Here is a 24172-nt window from a genome sequence, read left to right as displayed (position 1 = left end):
AGCTTAGGTTCTGAAGCACAAGATTCAAGTCTTTCTCTTCCACTTTTATTTGCCCCTCAGATCCTTCATTTGTAAAATAGGCATAACAGTATCTGTTTCATGAGAAAATTGTAGAGACTAAATGATCATTTCTATGTAAATTAATTGTAAACATCAGCTATTACTCTCATAAATAATACATTTTAAGATGCACGTTTTTCCTATTTTAACAGCTCATCTTATCATAGATGGCATGCCATAGTTGATTTGGTCATTTCTTCCCTCCTTAACTCAGAAAAAAATTACCATTAGATTGCACAATCAATTCTACCTTGGATTCAGTGACATAAAACACTATCATATGATTATAAATGATTAGAATGAGCAAGACATCTTTTAAATTCTCTATTTATGAAGCACAATAGCTTTCAACTAGTTTTTCATCATAAACATCAGTATTGCTCTCACCTCTCTTTTCTCAGGAACCCTGAGAAAATGGATACATACAATGATTCAATCAATTTCCAATTTAATTTTTAAAAAGGCATTAATATCCCTGTTTGTATATTTAACAGAGAAACAGGAAACACCCAAAAGTATTCCCCTAATTACCTTTCAAACAACTTCCTACCAGGAACGCCTCCTTGTAAACATCCTCTGCTCAAGTGACCCTATATATAAATATAAGAAACAATTTTCTAAAACGAGAAAGATGTATTTCCATTCCACGTGCTTCAATGAATCCTCATTCCATAGTATGCTCTGTGTAAACACTTCACTCAGAATAAAAGGCTTTTATAAGAGTCTGCACTAACTTTTGTAGCCCTAAGTGACACCCCTCTCTCCCCTCCACTTTCCAGAGCCTTCTCCGGCTGCCCCCTTCCTTTGACACAGCCTATGCAGCTCCAGTTACAGGTTCTGATTTCCCTTTCCGTCTCATCTCTAGTGCCATGTGGAAATAATCTTTCGTATTTTGAAATTCTAAAGTGTCTTGGCTATTAGTTTTTATATAGTTTGCCTCATTTAATAATGTTATGTATATCTCACACCTCCCACTCAAATCCTTGAGGACAGAGTTCTCTTTTTTTATTTGCTGGAATATAAACACATAGACACCCATAGAAATGTTTCATGAATCTATTTGATATTTTTTTAATAATTTTTGAAATATATTATTAGTCTAAGGTGAAGATTTTTATTTTTCTTTTGAGAAAGTTGACTATAATATAACTTACTATAAGTTGGAGCTTGTGGGTCAGTAGGTAGGGTGCCAGCCCCATATACTGAGGGTGGTGGGTTCAAAGCAGGCCCCAGCCAAATGGCAACAAAAAATAGGTGGGTATTATGGCAGGTGCCCGTAGTCCCAAGCTACTCTGGAGGCTGAGGCAAGAGAATTGCCTAAGGCCAGGAATTGGAAGTTGCTGTGAGCTGTGACGCCACAGTACTCTACCAAGGGTGACAGTGAGACTCTGTCTCAAAAAACAACAACAACAAAAAAAACAAATATAACTTACTATAAATATTCATATTCAGGATAAAAATATTTTAACAGGCCTGATTTACTCAATTTTTTTTTTCAGTAAATCATTCAAATAAAGATAACAGGCCTGATTTACTGAATGTTTTTTCCCTGTTTTTTATGGTGTAACTATTAGGAAATGTGGGTTACTGTTCAGGGTGTTCATGGTTTTCAACAAACATGTTTTTTATAACAAGTGTCATTTGTTATATGAATTGTGAAGATGCAGAATACCCAACCTGGTATTTTTTGTAAAGGTTTCAAATGCCTACACGTTTGTTAAATAAGTTGAAAGGTATTACAATAACTTTTGTAATTATAACATCAAGATCATAAGATTAATTAGCATAATTTCTACCCTAAGATCTTGTCACAGTATAACCCACAGATCTTTATGATGAATCCCCTTCTCAGAGGAACTTCTAATTCTTGGCAAAGATTCACCATACCCCAGTTCTAACTTCTCATTTCCAAATATATCCTTTTAAGATAAAACTCCAATGAATGGAATAGTATGTTAACCACTAAAATAGTTTTCTCCAAGAACTGACTTTACTAAAATGGAATAGGGTACTATGATATCCTTAAAATACTTTGAGAGTATTTTTCCTCCTGTCTCTCATCTTTGGCAATTGTATCTCCTTCATACACTAACAAAGTCATGTTCCAAATCCATCATGGCATTGTCATTCTGGGTCTCCCATTATTCTTTGTTTTTTGTCCTGCTTTCTCAATTTAGTTAACTGGAAAAACTAGATCAAAAGTAGTTTTTCCTGTGAAACTATTATAAAATTTCTGTGTGAAAATCAGACAAAATATTTATTAGGTAGGAAATAGAGAGTCTAGAAGTCAGTCTTCCTGAATTATTAGGTACAGGATTAATTTTAATTTCAGGTTGGACAATTCATTTTAGTTTTCTTAGTTTTTTTTTTTATTTGCTTGTTTGTTTTTTGTTTTTACTTTTTTTCCCCCCTAATAGTGGAAGAAAGGAGAATTACCATGTTTCTCTAACTATTTTGAGTTGTCACCATAGAATCCACCGATGTGATATGGTATGACATGGTCACTGACGCCTGGTAGGTCTTTAGCATTTCCTTACAGTTTGGCATAAGGTAAAATGTTCCTCTAGTCCCTACCTCAGCCTAAATAAATGCGCTAACATGCCACACTTTGATGGAAGAAGCACGCCTACTGTGGCTCCTGTGGTGGACGTTACCCGCATGCCAATGACAGGTGGCTCTCAGACAGGTCTTTTCCTCTGCAAACTGGCACCTGGTCTTGGCTCTGCCCACATACAAGAGCTGTCAGTTAATGGATAGCAGAGCGTCTCTGACTTCAAGGCATTTCATATTCCAAGTGTGTCCCAGCTTGTTAGTTGACCACTGGCCAGAACCCAAATTGGACACCAGCTCCAGCATTGTTCCCAAGCTGAAATTCTCAACAGATGGCCAGGGTGGTCACAGGAGTAGGCAACTTGCACTTCCCACCATAGGTGGCAATTAGTTTTGTGTTAACAGCAACTATTAGCACCTATTTGATGAAAACACAGAAAAAGTACCATCCTGGCATCCATCTGAGAGTTGCCAATTAATTCTGTTTGTAAACAAAATTTATATCTTCAGTTTCCCGGAAAGTAAACCTTAACTGTTCCAAGTTCAAATGTCCAAAATACCAAGATACTTCATACTTGGCTTATGAAACTAGTCTAAAAATTACCCCTACCTATAATGCAGGATATTATGTCTGTTTAGTTATTCATAATATATATTACTAACTGATAATCTAAATTTTCATCTGATACATAAAATCTGTAGCTGACTCAGGTCCATAAACAATTAATAATCACATAATTATTATTCCCATTAGTTTAAAATACAGATTTCATGTTGGACAGATTATAAATAAAGTTCTGGCCCTAACATTTTTAATGTGTAACTTAAACACTCAACGTCTTGAAACTTCTGTTTCCACATCCCTCAAATGGGAGTAATATAATATTATGCTGCAACACTATTCTTTAAAATAATTAAATTAGTGTGCATAAAAAGCATTTATTGGAGTACATGGCACATGATAATTTCTCCAAAATATGTGTTCTTATTATTACGCAACCTTCTTACAATAATGGCATTATTATTACCAGCAGATAATTAGTAGAGCGTACTGTTTGAAATGTGAAGTTTCCAATCCAGAAATCTGATTATACTTGGGCCAGGAAACAATACATGAAGGATATGCAATTTGCCAGACATAGGAAAATGAGTGGCAAATTTTAAGCTTGTACAGGGACTGGCAAAATTTATAAATGCACCTATATAATTTAAAAGCACAACGGCTATCTATTGAATAAATAATAATAAATAAACGCATATATTGTTCATCAAATAATTATTCAAATATATTGAATAAATAATATATGTGTTTATCTGAAAATCATTTGGCTAAAGGGAAATGTGTAATTACTACATAAAATATTATATTTTATGTTTTCCAGTATTAATCATTTTTCTTTGTAGTTATCTATATAACTAGCAAATGACACCCATCAGGTGGATTTATAACACTGGAGCTGATTGCATGTGCATCCATTGTACAATATTTACAGTACTTTGAAAAGTTACACCCTTCTAATAACCTTTTGGGTTACAATCTAAGACATATTTGTTCAGCCTGTGCATATGAGTCAAACCATAGGATAACCATTATTATCACTATATTCCTGGTCCTTTATGTAAAACATAAAGAATTTAAATAGGTTACTCAAGATCACATTCCTGATTAGTGGCAAAGAAATCCATTGAACATAATTTCAAGAAAATAGGAGTGCAACTAAATATAAATGACCAAACAGTGATAGAATCACCTTAAAGTTAAAATCTCTTGTAACAGCCTTTCTGCTATGGTCATCTGTAATAAACGATCCCACAGTAGTTGCCCATGCAGTTTCTAATATTTTTAGACAAAAAAAGCTAAGACAATAAAGGCACACAATTTTATTGACCCTTTTCTTTATATTTCTGACTTTTATGGACGAGTCCATTTTTTCAAATGTCACAATATTTTGTGTACATTGTTGTTCTCCTATTCTTATTTGTTTCCTGTTTTATTAAAATCATTTTAATTGCCCAAACTTTCCCAGCCAACCTAGTCAGCATGGTTATTTATCAAGAGTCCAAATTACCACACGTCCTTGAAGCACACGGTATATGTGAAGAAGGCCGATCTCCTCAGCAGGGTGGCCGAGCACCTGTTCAGGAACTCTGTATCCCAGAAGCACGTGATCTAAACATTGGAGCTGCTAAACAATTACTATAAGAACATATTTCAGTGCTAAGTGGAAAGATTCACTTGGTGTCAAAATGCCACCTAAAAAAAGGAATTATAAGTAATTCTATTCAGTTCTTCTTTATGTGAATCTCATATTTCATGGAACTAAAAACTCTAAAAATTCTCTCTTAAAATAGATTTCAATTTATGAAAAGTGATTTGTCAGTGGGTTCAGGAAAATTGATAGAATTTTGCTCTATATATCTTGAAACTCTTATTCTCTCGTCTCTATTCTATTTTTATGAAATATTCATGAATTACAGGCACTATGTACAAGCCATCAGCAGCACTTAGAATTTGCAGGCATACATAAGAATGTAAATGGCAAATTCTATCCCCTTTTCCTCTGACAAGCTATTGTGAACATTCTTTTCTCTATTGTAGATCCTTATAGGTGACGTTAGTGTCACTGTAGAGTTAGTTTAGAAAATAAGTAAGAATGGGATAAAAAATATCATGGAGCTGATGGTGAAATGCTGAAGATTGTATGGTCATAGAAAATATTATATCTATTGTTGCTAATTTTTTAAAGCTGTTAATCATTAACCGAAATATATAATTTTTCTGACATGTCTAGAAAAGAAATCACAATTAATCACACTACCTTCTTATCCAAATTTTGAGGGTTTTTTTTTTAATTCTCATTAATATTAGATTTAACAGAATATTGACATGTTGATACATTTCAAGTTCATTTATTTGGCTGGAAATGTATTATATTTTGTTTTTTTTTACGTAAACACAAGACATTTTTCAAGGCGCTTCAGTCATATATATTTGGGGTATAGCAAAGATATATACCATCCCTATGTTGTGATGGAACCTGGTGTGTAAGAGGGAACATTGCCACATTTGTAAATACTGGCGACCTCTACCACATAACAAACTTGATTATCACTAGAGTACTAAAAAGCAAGACATTCTAGGTTTGACTGCAAAAGAAACATGAAGTATCCAAGGAGGAAACTAAAACAATTTCAACTTACTTTCTTTACTATAGTCAGTGTGTAAATACTTTCCCACAGTGCCTAATCTTGTTAATATAAAATAAAAAATAAGGAATTGATAAATGTACATTTATCTTGCTAAAATAAGCATTATAAATGCAGTGAGCACTCAAGAAATGTAGGTAAACCTTAAAGCGTCTCTTACACAATTTAAATTATGCTTAACAAGTGATTGTTAAAACCATAATCAGTCCAGACTGTTTTAAAATGCCTTATTCCTTTTTGTTTCCACGACTTACTTTATTTTCATACAGCTGTGTAAAATTCTACCTCAAATGGATGAGTGAGTGTTGATTTATTTGAACACATATGTTTTGAGACCCCCCTGGGGGAAAAGAGTGAAGCCTGGCACCGTATTACTGTGCTTCCGAAAATATTCAGTTGTGAAATGGTAATATCTTTAGAAGTTTCTGCAAGGAATTAATGCTTTGGCAGTGATGTGTATAATGCAGAAGCTTCTTCCCATTCGGTCTCATGGTCAGATGGAAAATGTCCACGTGATTTTCTTGTTGGACATAAGGGTTATTGTGGGACTTGCTATGTTTCTTACCTTACTGAAACGTTCATCTAATCAGAAAATGTTTTACTATAACTCACCGAGAGTATGTCATAATTTCATTAAAGGTTTTTACTGAGAAAGGTCAGGAGTTTAAGACTAAATAAAATACACAGGCACATGAGTACTACTTTAAAAAATATTTTCATGGCAAGGGAAAAAAAACCCTCCCTTAATTCATCTCTGGTTACTGAAAGGTTGGCACAGTTATCTTCTTCTGTGTTGAAGGTTTAAATAGCTCTCCGCAGCATTTCATAAATTTAAACTTGAATTGAAAAGCTTTTCTTGTCTCCAAAAGAAAAATAGTCACATATTACTTACATGGTAATTACAGGCTATGCAGCTGCCCTACAAAGCTTTACTATAAATGCGTTAAGCATGAACCACTACACAAACCTTATTCAAATTTCATTAAATGTTAAGCCAAAGAAATGTCATCCCCCACGCCAATTGCTTATGCAAGAACAATGGCCATCTCCCTAGTCTCAGACCTAAATAGTGTAATAGAATCAATGTTGTTGATTTAGCCCACGGTTGCCTAAAAGTCATTACTGTTATCTTTCACCAAGTCTCTATTGTAGACTTTCTCCCTCATTATGCAAAAGTGAAGCTTATGCTAATGTGTAGAAATCTAGAGATGAATAAGCTTCTTTGAAATATCATTTGAAGATGGAAAATTCAAGAAAAAAAAGTATATGCTTCTCTTACGATAAAAATACTGACCTCAATTTCTGTGTTGCACTGATCCCTGCTTTAAGCCTTTCTAACATAACAATTTAAAGCTTACACAGCACTTCCATTTGCCTAATACTTCAAAAATATTTAGCTGGTTACACAAAGTACTGCAGCAGTATCATGCCAGTAGCAGGAAAATAAAGACTGAAGCTATAAAAAAAAAAAAAAAAAAAGACTGAAGCTATAAAAATGGTTTAAAGGGAGTGAGCAAAGGTAAGATGTCTCAAAATTATAATCTTGTTTTTAAAGGCCTTAATATCATACCCTCTAAAAATGTACTTTGAATACTGTCGTCTGCTATGCATGCATTATTTAAACTTTGAAGCAAATGAATTTGACCAGATATGAAGAATAGTTGAGCACCTAAAGTTGTCAGGTTTACAACTACACTAATCAACTGGGAAAAATCAAACTGGTCTTGGTCTTGATTAAGTTTTAGGTTACCTTGATTCAGAAACATATACATGCTAAAATGTAACACACTCTTACAACTTTCTATTATTCAATTTGACCTTGTTTCATGTTTAAAAGATGACAAGGTCACCAGTGGTGTTAGGTGAATATCATATACGTGTGTCATTACAAAAGTTTGGAGATACACAAAAATCAAAAAACGGTAAAATCCATGTGGATGGACACAACTGAAACCTTCCCAGAAACACCAATAAGCCAGTTGAAACTTGCAAGGGTAAATCAGAAAGGACGCTGCTGACTGTGTTTCTTGGAAGTGAAATAATGGACTACAACACAGTTTGTATCAAAACTTTTTTTTTTTTTTGAGACAGAGCCTCAGGCTGTCCCCCTGGATAGAGTGCCATGGCATCACAGCTCACAGCAACCTCCAACTCATGGGATCAAGTGAGTCTCCTGCCTCCGCCTCCCAAGTAGCTGGGACAACAGACGCCCACCACAACGCCTGACTATTTTTTGGTTGCAGCTGTCATTGTTGTTTGGCAGGCACAGGCTGTATTCGAACCTGCCACCTTAGGTATATGTGCCTGGCACCTTAGCCACTTGAGCCACAAGCACAGAACCTTATCAAAACCTTTGAGAAGTGACCCACCTACCCCTGATATTATGCAATGAGTTCCTGTCAGGTCTGTGACAGAAAACCCATAAACTCAGTCTAATATGAGGAAACATTAGATTCACTCAAGTTTGGGTGGCATTCCACAGCACACATAACCAGTCCTTCTCTTCAAGATGATTAAGGTCATGAACACTAGAAAATGCTAAGAACCTGTCTCACACCAGACATTGGGATGACATGATAACAAAATGCAAAAGCCAAGCACCTACAATCCCCAACTAAATAAATACCCTGGATTGGATCCTGGAGCAGAAGGAAGATATTTATGAAAGACTGGTGAAATAAAAAAAAACCTTTAATTATTTAAACATCATTTAATTATTACATATCAACATCTGTTCATTAAGCATGACAGATATTTCATTGTCTTGTAAAATGTTTGCAGCAAGGAAAAGTAGGTACAGGGTGTGCAGGAATTCTTTGTACTAACTTTATAATACTCTCATAAATTTCAAATTATTCCATAATTAAAGGTATTCTTTTAAATGGACACAGATACATACTCCCAGTAATTTGTACTCAACTAATATACATAATAAGTTTTAATACATAATTAATTTCCTATTCTTCCATTAACATTTAAAAATTATCTACTATATGCTCTTAAATTTGAAGAAAGTTATTGACTATACATTAAGGATGGACACCAACAACTTAATTCTATAAATTCTCCTTGATATTTAACCTGCTTTTCCACTGTCAAGGCACACGGGACCTCACATTTGCAAACCCAAGTAGATGTCTTGCATTAAAATGATGAAGGAAGCACTATAAAGGCTGAAAAACTAACTCAACTAACATGTTCACTTGTTTTATTTCTATGGATTGTAAAGGCTCTCTCCCTGACTATTTGAAATGTTGGGTCATCTGAAGTCAATGTTGTTGATGGCATGACTTTGGAATGAAAGTAGAGTATCATCAAACTAGGGAAATATAAAACTGAGATTTTGAAATGAGCATATAAATTCAGGACAGTAAGGATAATGATGAAGCACACAGCAGTATATGCCCTCTGGGGAAGCAGGCTTAATTTCACTCAGTTAAGTGAAACCTATTTTTTTTTTTTTGAAGCGAAATTAGAAAAAAAGCAGGGGGTATAATTTTATGTAGACAACAGTTAGAGTAGGCATGATGGCTGTAAAGTAAGCAGGTAGGATGAGGACTGCAAAATAAAGATACAACTGCTCATTGTATTAACCAGGGCGCCTATGCTCAGTGGTTAGGGCGCTGGCCACAGGCTCTGGGGCTGTGGGTTTGAACACAGCTAGGACCTGCTAAACAACAAAAACAAAAACAAAATAGCCGGTATGGTGGCACAAGTAGTCTCAGCTACTAGGGTGGCTGAAGCAAGAGAATCGCTTGAACCCAAGAATTTGAGGTTGCTGCGGCGAGCTGTGAAGGCACTCTACCCAGAGTGATGAAGTGATACCCTATCTCAATTAAAAAGAAAGAAAGAAAAAAAGAAAGAAACACCAAAAATCACTTGCATTATTTTTTTAAATCTTAAAAGACAGGAAAATTTAAACAAAAATATGTTGAAATCATTTTTATAAACAAAGACAAGTATTTGGGATATGGTACAGAATTGAGAGATTGGTTTTAGGGTTTGGTGATAAGAAGAATAGGAAAGAGATGGAAGTGAAGGTCCCCATGAATATCCAGAAAGTGAGGGGGGGTCCCCAAATGACAAATCCCACTTGGTGCCTTTTCAGCATGGGGCTCGATAATCTTTCCTTTCCTCTTCTAGATCCTAACATCGGCGATACTCAGCAGCTTCTTTCCAGTGATGCTTTGAATAATGAAGACAGACAAATGGTGCCCAGTTGGATAAAGCACTGTGGGAGCAGGGCAGATGGTCAAGTAGGACCATCCCACAAAAGGGTCAGAAGGAAGCACCTCAGGAATCCGAGGTGTCTGGGAACAATGGATGGAGTGAAGGAAGGCTTAGGCATCAATGTGAAGATTCATCGGAAAGTGACATCAAACGCCTGGGAAACTTTCATGCACGCAGCAGATATGTGGCTTGCGTGTATAACTATCATAGGTGTGAAAATGATACCCCAGGACACAAGACTGTTCGGTAGTGGAGTTTTGACTGTCTTTTCCTTAGTTACTCATCGGTCTCAAACGCGTTTCCATCTCTATGATGTTCTTACCTTCCTCTTGGCAAGTCCGCATCATCTTTCTTCCATCTCACAGTTGGTTGAGGGTCTCCCTGGACCTGACAGCGAAATTCTACAGCTTCCTCCTCCAGCACCACCTGGTTAATTGGCCTCCTGAGAAACGTGGGTCGTTCTGGGGGTGGGGGGAAGAAAAAAAACAGCAATGTAAAATGAGAGGAACGGTTTTGCCTGTTTTTAGTAAATTATGGGAAAACAAAAGAAACCTAGTTTATCTGTGGCATCACCTAAACCTGCATGCATGTCAACTAGGTCTTGGTAAGGTCTTATCAATCTAAAATAATTCAATAAAATGACATTTTATTTATTTATTTAAACACTTTTTTTTTTTTTTTTTTTGGAGACAGAGTCTCACTCTGTCACCTTGGGTAGAGTGCTGTGGCATCATCATAGCTCACAGCAATCTCAAACTCTTTGACTCAAGAATTTCTCTTCCCTCTGCCTCCCAAGTAGCTGAGACTATAGGTGCCCATCATAACACCTGGCTAGTTTTTATATTTTTATTAGAGAGGGGTTCTTGCTCATAATCAGGCTGGTCTTGAACTCCTGAGCTCAAACAATCCATCTGCTTCGGCTTCATAGAGTGCTAGGATTACAGGTATGAGCCTGTGTGCCAGCCAAAATAAAATATTTTGGAACACAGGAATAGCTATGGTTTATAAATAAGACCATACAGACCTGCATAAAAAATATTAAATTGATTTTTCCATGAATTCCTTAACTAAGTGGATAGGTGGATCCTATCATAAAAAAATCAGAACACAATTCTACAGAAACACACAGATATGAAAGAAATAATCTATTATCATCTTTTAGAGTGGGGAAATTAAAAGTTGAAATGAATGGAAAATATGGCAACAGGAAATATATCAATAATCCTCAAGAATGCCAGCAGGGCATGGTGGCTCACACCTATAATCTTAGCACTCTGGGAAGCCGAGGAGGGTAGATCACTTGAGCTCACAAGTTTGAGACCAGCCTGAGCAAGAGCCAGTCCCTATCTCTAAAAATTAGCTGGGCACTGGGGCAGGCACCTGTAGTCCCAGCTACTCAGGATGGTGAGACAAGAGGATTGCTTGAGCCCAGGAGTTTGAGGTTACTGTGAGTTGTGACGCCACAACACTCTAATGAGGGTGACAAAGTCAGACTCTGTCTCAAAAGAGGAAAAAAGAATACTAGAGGAAACCAAAAATGTGCCATTACACATGTTCTCTAAAGCTTCAACTTAAGCTGCTTTTTGACAATGACTCAATACTCTCATGAATATTTTCACCTCTCTATGGAAAGTTACCTACCTGATTTTTTTTCTAAAGTACAAAGACTGCCATTATTAATTATTGTAAACTGTTTACAGTCATAGAGAATGTTCTAAGGCTTTTTCAGCGGCTTCCTCCTAACTGTATAAGACATTTACCCATTTTTACCCTATGTAACTTTAGTTTTTTTACTTTTGTCAGTATCCTGTTGTAGTGTATTAATCGGTATCTTGCACTGTTAAATCGTATTCTAACATTCTTCTATATAAAAGTAGAAAGTAAATATCTACCAACAAAAATTTTACCATCTAAGAAAAATACAAAGCAAAAAGGAGTTTTCTGTATCTCCAAATGGTTGCATTGTCGTACAGTTTCCTGTTTTTGGAGAATGGTCTGACCCTGGAATTATTATCATTTAAAGTTTGTTAGCACATGTCTCCAAATCATAGGTAAGTTTAGTATCACTCCTTATTGAGGTAGAAATGGGACTGACTGAAGGAAGAGAAACATGAAATCTGCAGGAAGCTGACAGACTTTATCTGGCCATCTGGACATATTTAACCTCTTAGGACTTTAGTTTCAAACTTTTTAATGTAGAATTTGAAACAGAGTGGCACAAAAACTAAAATGCATTTTACAGGAAATTGTCAAAAAAATAAATGACTTCAAATAACTTATGCATAGTGAGTATATGATTTTATTGACTAAATCAAGATCTAAGTTGGAGAAGAAATGTGTAAGTTGCACAAGAAATGTTTTCTTGCAATAGAGCCAGCTATCATGGGCAGATAGAGGGAAGACAAGTGTATCTCTCCAGAGAATGTGACAGTAGGGATAGAATTTTTTTTTTTTTTTCAAGCCCAGACCTGCATGTGTTCCAGTATCTGGATGGTGGGAATCCAAAATCACAAGCCGTAAAGCAATAAAAATAGGATTTTATCATGGAAAGTTATTTTTCATGCAGAATTTATAAACAATTCATTCAAAACTAAAGACAAGTATGATTTCTTCTAAAGATTTTAGGCAGCCAGAATTAATTAGCAGCCAAGTGTGGCCCCTACACAACAGAGCAGATTTGCACATTGGACGGGATGATTTAATGTTATTCTTCGGCGTTGTGGATACTATTTGCCCTAAACAGCTATTTCAGGGCTGGTGTAGTTGATACTGAGCTATCTTTTTGGGAGCAAATAGGCAATAGAATAAGTGTATTCTTATGAGTGTGCCACATGCTTGTAATAAAAATGAATCATTAGTATAGGAAGCAGAATTCACTTGTTCTATGCTATTGCACAGGGCTATTCATCCAATTCATGCAAAAACTGCATTAACTCAATGCTAAAGAGGCTTAAGCCACTATTGATATCACTCAAGATTGAAAAATGTCAGGAGAAAACCCTTCCTGCTCCCTCTGATTTTGACAGGAGTATTGTAGTATAACCTAAAATAGGGATGAACAAGTTAGAGAGATCACCCTTTCATCCACTCATTCATTCAGAACATGGTAACAGCCTCTCCCGCAGGCCTAGAGCTCAGTGGCCAATATGACGAATAGCCAGCAGCATGGTTTCATGGAGGAAATGGATGGGAGACCAAGTGGGGCAGATGGTGATTAGCAAGACCTAAGGCCTTGTCCTCTACGCCAGGCAATGTGAGCCGTGCCCTGAGAGTTATAGGGAGCTGTGAAAGAACTTTGAGCAAGAGAGCAACATTTTTAATTAGCTTATGAAAAAGATCCTTTTTCCGGTTCTGTGAAAGATAAACTAGAAGAGAAATATAGAGCAATGAATTAGGTCAGAGTGTTATAAGAAATTACTTCAGCTTTAAGTCATACACTGGCTCTAAAAATATAGAAAAGAAATAGATTTAAGAGGTATCAAAACTGGGACTTAGATGTGGAGGGAGAAAAAGAAAACCTAGAAAGATTCTCAAATTTCATTTAACAAATTGAAGCAGAATGGCAGGTAAAACGTGAATATTATGTGTGCATACACATGTATGTGTTTTTGTGTGTGTGAACATGTGTGTGTAAGACACTTTCATTGTAGAAACAGGGGGTATGACAAAAATGAACTTCTTATGCTTAAGCCATTGTTAGCTTTCTATTACTTGAAGTCAGATTAATTCTAAGTGACATATAGGAAGCTACTTCTATAAAAGAAGGGGAAAGGAAATATATCTGCTCATCTCTGTATATACACATACACTTTTCAGTAAAAAAAAAGTTTAAATAAAGAAGAAATCAAAAGAAACTTGTTAAACCGTCTGTGGATATTTGTGAGAAATTAAACACCAAAATGCTTTTTAAAAGTAAAATACAAAAAAAATTCCTAGTAAAGTCAGAACAAGACAGACATGCCAACATTAGCAATCAGTAGTAGAATGAAAGTGTAAGATTGGAAGAACCAAAATAATCATGAAAAGCACCTAATCTATAATACATGATGATACAGAATAATCACTTTGATAATTCATAATTTTCAAAGCAAATAAAATAATAAATATACAGGATCATTACAGAAATGCTGGCTGCATTGGGAAATATGGCATTTTAGGATAAATTGTTGTAACTCATATATCAAAAAATTAAGTTATTGGAATATTAAACCTGTTTACTTATCTAATATGGAAAGTTTCTGTGACATTATTACTGGGTATAGAATAATTTCAAAACATATAACACTAGTTCCATTAAAATACATATGTATATTCCAGGCAAAGTTTTGGCATGCTTTGCTTGATATGCTACTGGTCACAAAATTGTACATGTAATTGCTCTGAAAGGCACACGTGACATTAGACATGCCACACATCTCAGCCATCTCTTCTTACAGGGAATACTATCAGGATCCTTATAATTTTTTGGTTATCATACATGTTCTAAGCCCCATTTTTTGTAAGGAGACATGTGGAAGTATTTGGTTTACAACTTGAAGCAGAAGCAAAATATACAATCCCCCCGATGCTGTTCTAATGAACTCAGCAGGATTGCAGAACTTGACAATGAACTTTTCCTTCTTGCCTTCTGCCCTCAAGCAGAATCTAGTTGCTTAGCAACTAGATAACCACTAGATTACCAACTGATAACTAGATTACCAGCTGATAATGTGGTATACAATTTTTGGAAGCCTGGCATTGGCTCATCCTATACAAAATATAATTCAATTGAGAGAAAAAAATGGATGCAAAGAATAGCAGAAATGGAAACAATAAGACCTATCGTGATGAGTTTTATGCTTAATTATCTGAGGTTTTGCTGTCCAACTAAGTAACATGGGAATTTGCTGAGACATTGGAGTTTGGACACAAATTATAAAATATTAGTCTGAGAATTTCCATAGCATATTTTTCAGCAATTATCTCTAAATTGCATAATTCATTATTCCAACTGCTTTCTGTTAATTATACTAAAATCACCTTCTGCTTTGTAATTTTGATAATTGCCTGCAGAAAACAATATGATAAAAACTGTAGATCAACCTAAAGTTTATTTAAATGGATGAATTATTTTGTAAAAAATGTTTTCAATTTCCTTAACCAAACTTTATTTCCAGAAAAATCTGATAATCAGAAACATAAATACTTAATACTAAAGATGCTGGGGGCGGCGCCTGTGGTTCAAAGGAGTAGGGCGCTGGCCCCATATACTGGAGGTGGTGGGTTCAAACCCGGCCCCGGCCAAAAACTGCAAAAAAAAAAAAAATAATAATAAAATAAAATAAAATAAAACATAAAGATTTTGGACAGGCTGAAAACACATTTTTAAGTGCTTTCCATTAGCAGTGGCTACTGTTATTATAAGCCAAATACAAAGCTAAATTCCTTTCAGACCCTAATCACAAAAATTACAAGGGAGGGTCTTGGTTCTCTTCTTTTGTCTCAAATCATCTGTAAAGAAATGGAAATTTAGAAGGATTAGAGTATAAATTGATAATAGAACCATCCAGTAAGTTGTTAAGTAATTATACTCAATACCTATTTAAAGCCCAATAGACTTTGTAGAGTTAAAATAAATATGTTTGAAAATCTTGAAGTATTGAATAATAAGAAAACTTAATTTTAAGGCATGTCAAAATAAGGTCACTGATTTTTCCATCTTATAACCTTATGTCTAACCACATATTGCAAAACATGTGAAGAAATCTCCAGGGCTATTTGCTGACTGCTTATCAATTAGATTAGAGTCCCTCTGAATGGGCTGATCTCTAATTATATAACTGTGGAATGATCAGAGGCAATGTCTTTGCCAATGCAATTAACGTTTTTTTATGTGAGATTAACTGGATTTGAATCACCTGCATAACTTGATTACAAGGTTAACCTCTCTTGAGACAGTAGTGTTGTTTGCTAGTAAGTTACTCTGTAAAGTACAGCTCTCAAGTAGTCCTGTCAATTTTGTTCTAAACTGGCATTTTGGAAAATCAAACTTTATATATGGCTATAATAAAATTAAATGCCAAGTGTCATTGTAGTTACATCAAAAATATTCAGAAAACAAAATATTCAAGTTAACAAAAATATTATGAATCTGAAATAAGGTTGCATAATATCTCTTATCTCTTAAGTTTCTTATATGCATGCAGTAATTAAAGAGATTAAATGCCAGGTGATCAAATTTCTCTTTTCAACTGTATTCTTTTATTGAAAATAGCCATTGTCAATGGCTATACCATAGCACCTATTTCTAGGATGACCTTAACAATTTAAAATAAACTTTGCTTGACATTATAAATTTTGGGGCAGTAATTATATAAATAAGTCCATTAAGTCGGAGCTAACCACTACTTGTAAACCTTATCTTGATTTCACCTGCTCCAGAAAGACCTGCCACTCTGTAGTGTCTATTAAACTGGGAAGTCAGATGCCTTGACCTAGTAGGTCTCCATTTATTTAACTGCGCATATGTGAGGTGAGGGTTGGATTGACAGTGATTCAATTTGAATTATTTTGTCTCTCCATAAAAAGTGATAATAATTGAACCATTCTATTATGATTAAATAAATTTTGACTACATTATTTTTTTGCCTAAAATTTTCTCACCTGAGAGAAATCATCCTTTGAATCAAAGACAAACATAGGTAATGTTCCTAGAGGAAAATTAAGTGCCTTTCTTGCCATCCTTCAAAAGAAAAGTTTAATGTTATTGTGGGTACAATGATATAAGAATCCTACCAAGATCAGGGGTCTTGTCTCTTAATTGCACCATTAGTTAAGCATTTACACAGGGATTGGAACATAATAGTAGATACTTAAAAAATATACTCAAAAAATTACTATATTGCTAACAAAAATCTTGACTTTAATAATAGCGTATATTGAATTCTTAAATAAATGCCATGGATAATGAATAAAATATTGATATTCCTTAAAGTTTGGTTTTGAGAAATCTTTCCTCATAGATTTATCTTAGTATTATTGAAGTAATATCAGTCTGTCAACTACTATCTCTCATCCACTGTCTGAAAAGCAACATTACTAGCTCCAATATCTGTGCGCATCTACAATAAAATGTCTACTTCCTAATCTGAATATATGATAGTGGAAATCATCAGCTGGCACAATTTCTAGTAGTCTTTTTTTGTTAACAGCAATGAAATATGGATAATCTACAATAGCTCAGATGCCATTTGAAGAAAGCTTCTAGAGTACAATATAGAAAAGAGAGTGGAGAAAAAGAGTAAGAGCAAATAAAGGTAGAGAAGCATTTGAAGAAAATTTTGATGTTTGGAAATCATGCTAAGTATCTTCTCAGACTATAGTGGAATAAAACTGGATAACAACTCTAAGAGAAAAACTCAGTTTGACGCAAAGTTATGAAAATTGAGAAAACATGCTGCTGAACACTTATTGGATCAATAATAAAATTGAGATGGAAATCAAAAGATTCTTCCTTTTGTCTTTCTGAGTGACAAATGGAGTGAAAGGTACAAAAATCTATAGGATTCAGGAAGAGTAATCCTAAAGGAATAAATCATTGCCTAAAATGCCTACATTAAAAAGATAGAAATATCACAAATTAACAATCTAATGACACATCTCAAGGAGCTAAAAAAGGAATACTAAGCCAAACCCAAAGCCAGCAGCAGCAGAAGAAAAGACACAACTGAGCCAAGAGCAGAACTAATTGAAATGGAAGACAAAGAACAACAACAAACAAAGGATCAATGAAACAAATAGTTGTTTGAAAAAATAAATAAAATTGATAGGCTTCTTGCTAGATTAACCAGGAATAGGAAAAAGTGGCCCTAATTAGCTCAATTAGGAATAAAGAAGGAGATATTAAAACTGATACCACAGAAATATGAAACACCATCTGTGAATACTTTGAAAATCACTATGCACATAAAATCAAAAATGTAGAAGAAATGAACAAATTTCTGGAAAAACACAAGCTCCCAAGCTTCAATTAGGAAGAAATAGAACCCCAGAAAAATAATGGACAGAAAAATAATGAGCAATAAATTTTAAGTAGAAAAAAAAACATCCTACAACAAAAGAAGCCCCAATTAGATGAATTCACAGCATAATTTTATCAGACCTATAGAGAAGAAGTGGGGCCAATACTGAAGAAATTATTTCATAATGTTGATATAAAGAGAATCCTCCCTAATTCATTCTACAAAGCCAGTGTGTTACCTTGATGCCAAAGCCAGCAAAGAACATGACAAAAAAAGAGAAATAAAACTATAGACCAATATCCTTTATGAATATAGAGTAAAAAATCCTCAATAAAATACTATCAAGCTAAATTCATCAGCACATAAATAACCTGACCAAATGGGCTTCATCCCAAGAATGCAAGGATGAGTCAACAATAAATGATTCAGCACATAAAAGAAGCAAAAACAAACACCATACGATCATCATGATAGATACAGAATAGCATTTGACAAAATTCAGTCCCTTTCATGGTACAAATTCTTGACAAATGAAGCATAGAAGAAACATATCTCAAGATCATAAAAGTCATATATGACAAATGCACTGCCAACATCATACTGAATAGGGAAAAGTTAAAATCTTTCTAACTAAGAACTGGAACAAGACAAATGTGTCCATTGTTACCACTGCTATTTAATATATAGCTCAATGTCCTAGCCAGAGTAATCAGACAATAGAGAGAAATAGAGGATATCCAAATCAAGAAAGGAAAACTAACTATCGTTGTTTGCTGATTATATGATCTTATATTTAGAAAACCCTAAAACTCCAACAAGAGACTCTTGGAATTGATAAATAAATTCAGCAAAATCTCTCTCTCTTTTTTTTTTTTTTACAAAATCACTGTACACAAGTCAGTGGCATTTCTATGCACCAATAATAGAGTCAAGGTGAGAGTTAAATCAAAGACTCAATACCAATAGCTACAAAGAAATTGAAATACCTAGAAATAAACTTAACCAAGGAGATGAAAGATCACTACAAAGAGAATTACAAAACACTAAAGAAAGAAACTGTAGACAACACCAACAAATGGAAAAACATACGCTCATGGATCAGTAGAATCAACATTGTTAAACTGTCCATTCTACTTAAAGTGATTTACTGATTCAATGAAATTCCCATCCAAGTAGCAATGTCATATTTCACAGATCTAGAAAAATAACTCTACTCTTTGCTTAAAACAGGAAAAGAGCCTGGATAACCAAAGTAATCTTAAGCAAAAGAACAAATCTGGAGGCATCACATTATCAGATTTCAAACTATCCTACAAGGCTGAAGTAATCAAAACAACATGACCTTGATACAAAAATAGAGACATAGGCTAATGAGACAGAATAGAAAACCCAGTTATAAAACCATACACATACAGACAATTAATAATTGACAAAGCAGATAATAGACACTGAAGAAAAGAAGTGCTATTCAATAAATGGTGCTGGGAAAGTTGGATAGCCACATGTAGAAGAATAAGATAGGATCCATATCACTCAGAAATCACAAAACTAATTCAAGAAGAATAAAAGACTTAAATATAATCCATAAAACCATAAGAATTCTAGAAGAAAATGTAAAAACTCTTCTAGATGTTGGCCTGGTCAAAGAATTTATGAAGTAGACATCAAAGGCAATCACACTGCAACAAAAATAAATAAATGTGATTTGATAAATTAAATCTCAACAAACAGTTAATAACCAAAGTCTACAAAGAACTAAAGTTGATAAACTAACTCCCAACAAACAGTTAATAACCAAAGTCTACAAAGAACTAAAGTTGATAAATTAACTCCCAACAAACAGTTAATAACCAAAGTCTACAAAGAACTAAAGTAAATCAACTAGGAAAAACAAACAACTCCATTAAAAAAAATGGGTGAGAGACATGACAGAAGTTATTCAAAAGAAGATGGACAAATGGCCAATGAACATATGAAAAACGATCGATGTCACTATCAAAACCACTGTGAGATATTACCTTACCCCAGTTAGAATTGGCTGTATTAGAAAGTCCAAAAACAGTAGCTGCTGGCATGAATGTGGAGAGAATGAACACTATATACATCAAAACTGCAAGTCAGTCCCACCTCTATGGAAAACAGTGTGTAGATTCCCCAAAGAACTAAATGTAGACCTACCATTTGGTCCAGCAATCCCACTACTGGGCATTAACTCAAAGGAAAGAAGTCATTTTATTTAAAAGACACCTGCACTTCAATGTACATTGTAGCAAAGTTCACAATTGCAAAGATATTAAGTCAACACAAGTGCCCATTAATTCATGAGTGCATTAACAAAATGTGGTCTATATAGAATACTACTCAGCCATTAAGAAGGATGAATGAAGGCCTTTTGTGACAATTGGATTGGAACTGGAGAAGATTAATCTAAGTGAAGGATCTAAAGAATGGGAAAAAATACCACATGTATTCACTATTAAATTGGAACCAGACAATGAGCACACATGTGCACAGAGGGAAATAAAACTTATTTATTTTAATTTAGTGGGAATCAAGCAGGGGAGAATGGGGATTCACCAAGGGGTTAACCAAGAAAAAAACAAGTATAAGATGTAGAAAATAGCAAATCCAACATTGGAGCAATGGAAGACAAAATCATTTTATGGAATAGACCTAAATGACACCACCTGTCCCAGTGGGGGTAGGCAGGAGATCTGAAGGCTTTAGTGAGGGAAAATGTAATAGCTAAAATATAAAAATTGGGGGTTTATACTCTGGAGGCCAAAGTTGGTAGGTATCTTGAGCCCAGCAATTCGAGGCTGCAATGAGCTATGTCTGGGCCACTAAACTTCCACTTGGGCGACACATCCATACGCCTTCTCTATAAAATTAAAATGAATAAATAAAAATATATTTAAAAGATTTTAAAACTTCTGTTAGAGATCTCAAAGACTTATGAGCAGTAAAGACAAATAATTAAAATGGGAAAAATGAATTTATTATTAATTCAAAGAACAAAAATAGTGCCAGAAAGGAAATGAAGGGCTAATGGCATAACACCCAGGTTACAGTTGATAATATTTACACAGTTATACTAATTCAAAAGCTAATTATTAATATGACCAATATTTTTAAAGTTAGTATACTGGAAGGAAAAAAAGAAGGGGGAAGTGAGGGCAAGACGGTAAGGAGTTACAGAAGAGGATTCAAGTGGGCCAAATTATTATCTTTAAAAGTAGGAAGTCCAACAATGAAATTGACATCTCAATAATTAGCAGAATAAGCACATATTCAGAAATAGGAAAATAAGTCCCAGAAGAAAAAGAGATAAAACAAACTTGGAGGAAAGTTCAAAGATGAGTAATTTTTTTTGCACACATGACACAGGTTAATGTGAATGTGTGAATTAGGGAATGTGGGGGGCAAGATATTTATTTCATTTTAAGTTCAGTAACACTTAAGTATTCCCCAGGCTTTGGATAAACTCTGTTTCCATGAATTACTTTGATAAACATTCAAAAACCATTTGAAAAAATCCATATGTCTTTTTTTTTTTTTTAAGCGGTTAAATTTTGAATAGCAGTAAACTGAAATCTACTCATTAGAAATTTAATCATGTATTTCAATTTCACGTTTTCTGTCTTCAAGAGCTTTACTACTTAACATATGTAAAATTCTAGGTGTTCTTCATGAAAACATTTATGCCATGCCATAAATTGTAGGGCCATCTCAGACTATAATACCTATAGCTGATTTTTAGATTTGAGACTGTCTACTTAAGTGGGATGGTATTTCATGGCCAGAAAATACTTCTAACATCAACGAGAATATATCATTCATAGAGCGTGACAAAATAACTATTTGAAAATTAGTTTCCACTGATCATGTCTTTGTCAAAAGGACCCTTTTTAAAAATGTAAGTTGAATTTTTAAACTATAAAATTTCAAAGCTCAAACTTACTTAATAAAGAATCAAAATACTAGAAAAAGTGAGAAGATGTTCCTCCCCAGCAATGGGTCTCAGAAAGTAGGTACTTACTGTACTGGAAAAGAACCTTTATTCCTTTCATTATTTTTCTTGCCATTTATAAGTGAGTTACATTTTGTGAACAATTAGATATCATCAGTTAGTATTTTTGTACGATATATCCTAAAGTAAAGATTGAGTTACAAAAGATATTTAGAAACCTTCGGTAGCCACAAAGTGGTTCTGGTAGCCAGATTTATAAAGTAGAATTGCTGCTCTGTGAAAATAAAATAAAGGGAGGTGGAAATGCAGTCAGTTTCATCTTTATAAACATTAGGTCGGAAATGATAGTATCTACCAATGATGAAATATAAAGAAGTTCATTAGAAAGCATGTACTAGGTGTAACTGCACAAAAAACAACATAAAGGAGGCCTCACTATAAATGTCACACTGTTTATTTTATGACCTCGCAGAACAGAAAATCAAAGTATAGAGAGGCTTTCTCAGGCAATACTTGATTTGGGCCATCGCTTGTATATTTCTTCTGGCTTTGGATGTTGGTTTCTTATCAATAATGGAATTTTAGTTTTTCCCTCGACTTAATATTGTACATGTAACCTCTCGGGTCAGTTCTGACTAGTTTACACCATCAGATAAACGTTTCTCAGCTTCCTAAATCAATTCTCCCAGAGAAACTGCCTCTAGACAAATTCAATCTCTGTGGTTGATAGGTATTTTCAAAATAATTTAGAAGTTCTCCCATAACTCCTGACATGTTTAGGGATCCCCAGTAGTTCTCAACATGTCTTTAGGGAAAGTAGAGTAAATATTTCATAACACAGTCTCATTATTGGTAAGTCTAATTGCTTGGATAATGAATTTAAACCCTTTCAATTTCCTCCTGAAGGCAGCCTATACTGCAATAATACTACATTTTTCTATTTCAAAGCTTTTGGCAGTTACAGAAAAATAGGAATGAGTGTTTCTTTAAATAGAAGAGCTGTCCTTGTGGGTTTTCAATGCTAATGTTTAGTGACTACTAATTTCATATCTTACCAGGCAAAACTGTATTTTATTCACTAGAGAGTGGAGCACATTTTGAGACTCTTAAAGAAGATTGCATGAAATTTAAGGGCAAACTGACACTTGTCCGAGCTCTGCAGGATAGAAATTTACATGCATACTTTGAACACTTTTAGTTCTACTACTCAATTCCTTTAATGAATTATGAGATTCTTCCTGGATTTGTCATTTGGGATTTAAAGCTGCTTAGTATCCACAGGGAGCATTACCAGAGATTACTCGGTACTCAGAGTTATTGAAAAGAGCAGCTTGCACTCTGGTAGATGCATAAAGCACCATCTTAACTCTCAGAATGGAATGGAAATCATCCTATGGCTCTTTCCATCCAGTCCCCTTACACAATGGGACGGCAGCTCTCAAACTGTGGCAGGGTTTTCTTGAGGAACCTGTTGAAGACTTTGGTACTACACTCAGGTGTGTCCTGAAGTAATCACCAGAAATAGGGATCTGAACATGCACAGAAGTAGAGAATTATTTTTACTGGCACAGAAAAATAATTAAAAATCACAATGATTTCATGCACCTTCAAAATCACATAATATCTGCAATAGTGCAAACTTTCATTAAGACTCATGTATATCTGTATATACCTAATACACAGACTCCATTTGCGTGTGTGTGTGTGTGTGTGTGTGTGTAGAAACTGGAATGAGACTTTAAGGTATTCTAAGGTAATATTTCATTTCAGGCATTTTTATGATTGATTTGCCCCAATTTTCTGCCACTTATTTTTCTTTTAATCTTACATAGTGGCCTAGTGATAGCTTACTCACTTTTATTTATTTGGTCATCTTCTCTGTTCCCAATTTTCTCCTGCCCAGTGCTTTCTCCACAACTTCTATGCTATAGTTCTAATCAGTTTTTAACCTAGTAACTGAATTCCTCTCACTAAAATGTCCTTCAGCTCTTAAGGTCAAAAGGATATGAATATTATAACAAAAGAGTTTATTTATGGGTCTTTCTTTAATTTTGATTTTATATTTGTATGTATAGTCTTTTAACCATGAGCTAAGACTATGCATATCTTACTTTGAAATGTTAAAAAGTAGAAAACAATTTTTTTTTTTTTTTTT

General features: G+C 34.5%; 1 protein-coding gene across 11 annotated transcripts in view; it reads right to left on the bottom strand.

Annotated features, from left to right (window-relative positions):
* ROBO2 (roundabout guidance receptor 2) overlaps positions 1-24172 on the bottom strand; it is a 595724-nt gene that overhangs the window by 150529 nt on the left and 421023 nt on the right. For all 11 annotated transcript variants that reach the window (XM_023509678.1, XM_023509679.1, XM_023509681.1 and 8 more), the window contains exon 5: positions 10370-10508. In XM_023509678.1, the coding sequence (XP_023365446.1) occupies positions 10370-10508 (139 nt within the window). The remainder of the gene's footprint in view (positions 1-10369; positions 10509-24172) is intronic.

The sequence above is a fragment of the Otolemur garnettii genome, unplaced genomic scaffold (assembly GCF_000181295.1).
Source record: "Otolemur garnettii isolate 467f Iridium unplaced genomic scaffold, OtoGar3 scaffold00009, whole genome shotgun sequence".
Taxonomy (NCBI): domain Eukaryota; kingdom Metazoa; phylum Chordata; class Mammalia; order Primates; family Galagidae; genus Otolemur; species Otolemur garnettii.
This window is presented reverse-complemented; position numbering and strand designations above follow the sequence as displayed.